The 3,955-nt window shown below is 33.9% G+C and overlaps 1 protein-coding gene across 1 annotated transcript; it reads right to left on the bottom strand.

Annotated features, from left to right (window-relative positions):
* Nucleotides 1–303: 303 nt before the first annotated feature.
* On the bottom strand, nt 304–1,050 carry LOC149749243 (follistatin-related protein 5-like; the record flags this gene model as incomplete). The annotated part of the gene is made up of 1 exon (XM_089911287.1): nt 304–1,050. A coding segment is annotated over one exon (747 nt), but the record flags the coding sequence as incomplete, so codon positions are not given.
* Nucleotides 1,051–3,955: the final 2,905 nt, after the last annotated feature.

Below are 3,955 nucleotides of genomic sequence, written 5' to 3'. Positions count from 1 at the left end.
TTTGTAAGTATTTAAATTCCTATTTTATTAGCTTAAAACATAACTATAGATCTGATTCTTGCAATTGATGTATAATAGCTTCTCATTAAATATCGTGTTAAATATTTCTAATCAACCAATATTACTAATTGTGTATTTCTCTGCCAAAAAAAAAAAAATCTATTTTATTTGGGCCACCCAAGTAACTTATGCTTGCCTAGGATACAAACTTGAAAAGTTAAGCAATGTAAGTTGTAAATTGAAACCATGGATTAAGTGCAGTGTACTGGAAAGCTCTTCACTTAATAATTGTTTAATAGGCTCCTAGGCATCTCCAACCCAGACGACTGTATTTCCTTGCTTAACTTCAGTGATCTCACAGTTTAACTTATTGAGTCGTCCATCTAGTATAAAGAGAGAGTCCTTGGAAGGTGTCATCAGATATTGACCAAACAAGCCACTGTCCTGGATTTGCCTGTTCTTCCGGTTCCAAGGCCATTCCTCTGCCTTGAGTGGTTCCTTAAGACTCTTTATCATCTTAACCTTCCCAGAGGCGAGCTCCACAAAGAGCACATCAGTCTGTGTGCTTGAACTACCGTAGATGTTGTACTGATGGGCTTCCGTAAAGGATGGCTGAAAGGCCAGGTCAGATATGTGCAGGTTTGTGTGAATATCAAAAGCCTCTTGTATTTCTCCTCTGATGGTGATGTACTGGACCCTCACAAGACCTTTCACGTCACTGATGCTGACAAGATAGTGTCCGTCTGGAGAGACATACGGAGTGCCTGTCACATCACTGTTGAACCCAATGACCAAGTCAGTTACACTGTCCACCAAGAGCTGTGGGGGAACCGCCCCAGTGCTGTTGGGTTTACAGCCAATAAAATAATATCCTCCCAAGTGTGTATACGCCAGCGACTGAGGGACACACTTATAGTCCTTCAAGTTAATGGTCTTGACGTATGACATGGTTTCAAGATCAATTTTTTGTAGTACAGCTTCATCTTTATGAAGAATAAATCCAAACCTGCAAAGATGAAAACCAAAGTTAGACAGGAAGCTCCGGGGTGGTTACCAGAAGAAAATGCACTGTGGGCAGGTGGAAAGGGCCATCACAGCCCAGGCATTAATTGTCAGGCCATGCAGCAACTGGTGGCCCAATCATGTTAGAATCAACTTTAAATCTTGCTGTCCTCCTCTTTCCTCTAGGTCATCCTTTCATTACAGCCAAACAGTTATAGCTCATGCTGTAGAAAGCAAAATAATTAAATGTGATATATCTAGTTAATTGGAACAACACATTTTATTTTTACTCTAGAGGGCCAAAAAGTAAACATTATTTTGCACGTCTCTAAACCTACTGATATTGAATCAACTTTGTTAACTGCTAGAAAGCCAGCAAGAATAAAAGCCTTGAATATATATCGCTTTCACTCACTTCATTTACTTCTTATATTGTTTATGACCTTCAAATAAATCTGGCAATCGTCACTCTTTAGATAATTATCCATATTTTTCTCATTTTAAGCTGCCTCTCTACCCTAATAGATGTAGATGTTTTTCCGGAGGGGTATAAAACTATTATCCTTCTATTTATTACATTTTAGGATCATCTTGATTAACTACCTTTACACTTTTAACATTTATTTTATTATAAATTTCAAATACAAGTTAAAATTTTCATCCTTGCCAAGCAAATACTATCATAATTTTTAATGACATACCTGCATTGTATCGGTTATTTTATATTGAACAATGATGAACTTTGGAGATTTATGGCATTTTTCTATTAAATTCAATCAAAAAATAAATATATTTTAAAATATGTTTTGGTGACCTCTTTGATTAATTCAGTGCTTTTGGTCCTGAATGCTAGCTGTAAATTATCAAAAGTCCCTGTGACAAGGGTAAATATATTTTGTGGGTTTTTTTGTTTGTTTGCAGGGTATAAATACATTTTGAAACACTGGCCTATAACATCAGTGGCTTCCTAGCAAAAATAAGTAGGTTAAATAAGATAAAATGAGATAGAAACTACTATACACAATTATATCCAAAATGCATATTGGACAACAGAATTGTAAAGGACTTTTATTTTGTTTTTGTTAATAATATTGATTAAAACACCTCCTAATATTTCCAGAAAGTCCTTAAAAATAAAGATCAGAAAAGTATTGTTATGTTACATTGACTGTACTCCTAAATGAAAAAAATTAAGATGACTTTACTGTGAGTATTAAAACAAAGCAAAACAAAACAAACTCTATAAAGAGAGCCATTTTTATTATTGTCACCTGTACAATTCATTTTCAGTATACTAATTCTTAAAGTTTAATTTTTGTAAACAAAGTTACCATTTCCACACATAATGCAGAAATATGGTGCATTCAGTGTAATAATCCTTAAAATTTTAAATATAATCACATGGAAAACTCAAAATATAAACACAGGCCTTTAATATCCTAGAAAAAATAAGGTGAATGTTTTCAAAGAATCAGTCTTGTATTATGTAAGGCATGAAGTACATAAGCACAAATATTTTACTAAAATAGACATAAGACTGTAACTGCTTCTATGTTATTGCATTACATAGACTTAGGAAACTATATCATAACTTTAGATATATTTGAACATTTGTGAAGAGACTGCTGTCACTGGAGAGAGTACAAATTCTTCTACACAAAAGAAAAGCTACCATGTATATCTACTCCTTTAAAAAGATATCTTAAATATTTACTGAACAACCACTAAACCCAAAGAACTGGGAATATATTGGAGGTGAACATAACTCGCCCTGCTTTCAATGAGTCTAGAAATTTTGAGTGAATTGAAAAACTGTTAGTGATAAATGCTTAATTATAGTATTCTGTAATACTACTACTTAGTAGCTATTACTTTATATATATATATATATATGTATTTGAAATGGAATAAAATAACCAGTTTGAAAGTAATATTTCTATTGTATTTCAAAATGACATGCACCATTTCTGGTTGACTTACGGGATCTTTATTTTTTCTTGTGTCCCTAATAACTGTGCTTGTGTCCTTTCAGTAAACAAAGCTCATACTATACCTATTCAGGATACAATTTCAGTCCTGATCACAATGGTATGAAGAGACCTTTATATTGTTAACAATCACTTCTAAATGCTTCCATTAAAATACGAATACCTAGTGCAGGTTTTAAATACTACCTGAATGTTAAAGAATAAGCAAGCAAACAAACAAACAAAAGCCCTCAAACTGAAAACTGAGTCTCATTACTTTTGTATTATCAGCATCAAAAATGTCATAAAATCCTAATTATCACTACCCACTCTCATACTTGTCTTAATAAATAATGAACTTGGGCTACTGGAAAGGAAGTACTTCCATTCATTGACAGTCATTAAGGACATGTAAGTGTGGAGATGTATCATTGTGTCTGATGTCATTAATGGAATTGTTAATTATGATGGAAGATACTGTCTTTTTTTTTTGTTATATATGGTATAAGTGCTCAGAGGCAAAAGCAGTAATTTGCACATTTAATAAAAGCCATAAACCAGTCAAGTCTTGGCATTTCAATTCTCCTCTTAACCTGGGGTCTTCTGCTCCCGTTAGACAATGGTGTTTGAACGCTAAAGAGGAAGAAGGAGACAAGCTCTAACCACTCATGAACTAGTTTAACTCCGATACTGAAGAATGCACTCAAGTTTCCTGTGATACAATCCAGCCTCTTTTGGAGGTAAATACAATTTTTAAAAATGGTTCTGTTAAAAATGCAAAAGCACCATGTGGGGCGATAAAATTACATCCCTTTGGCATCCATACTGTATGCTCCTTTAGGACTAGAGATCTAGCTACATAAACAGATGCATTGAGAAAGCCTTCAATTTTTCACTACTGATTTATTGGTAGGAAATGGTGTCTCTAATTCAAAATTTCCCCCAGTACAGATTGATATTCTGAAGTCTCCCACTGTTCATTAGTC

The sequence above is a fragment of the Delphinapterus leucas genome, chromosome 5 (assembly GCF_059928025.1).
Source record: "Delphinapterus leucas isolate spDelLeu-1000000601 "Yukka" chromosome 5, BTC_Dleu_Yukka2, whole genome shotgun sequence".
Taxonomy (NCBI): Eukaryota; Metazoa; Chordata; class Mammalia; order Artiodactyla; family Monodontidae; genus Delphinapterus; species Delphinapterus leucas.
This window is presented reverse-complemented; position numbering and strand designations above follow the sequence as displayed.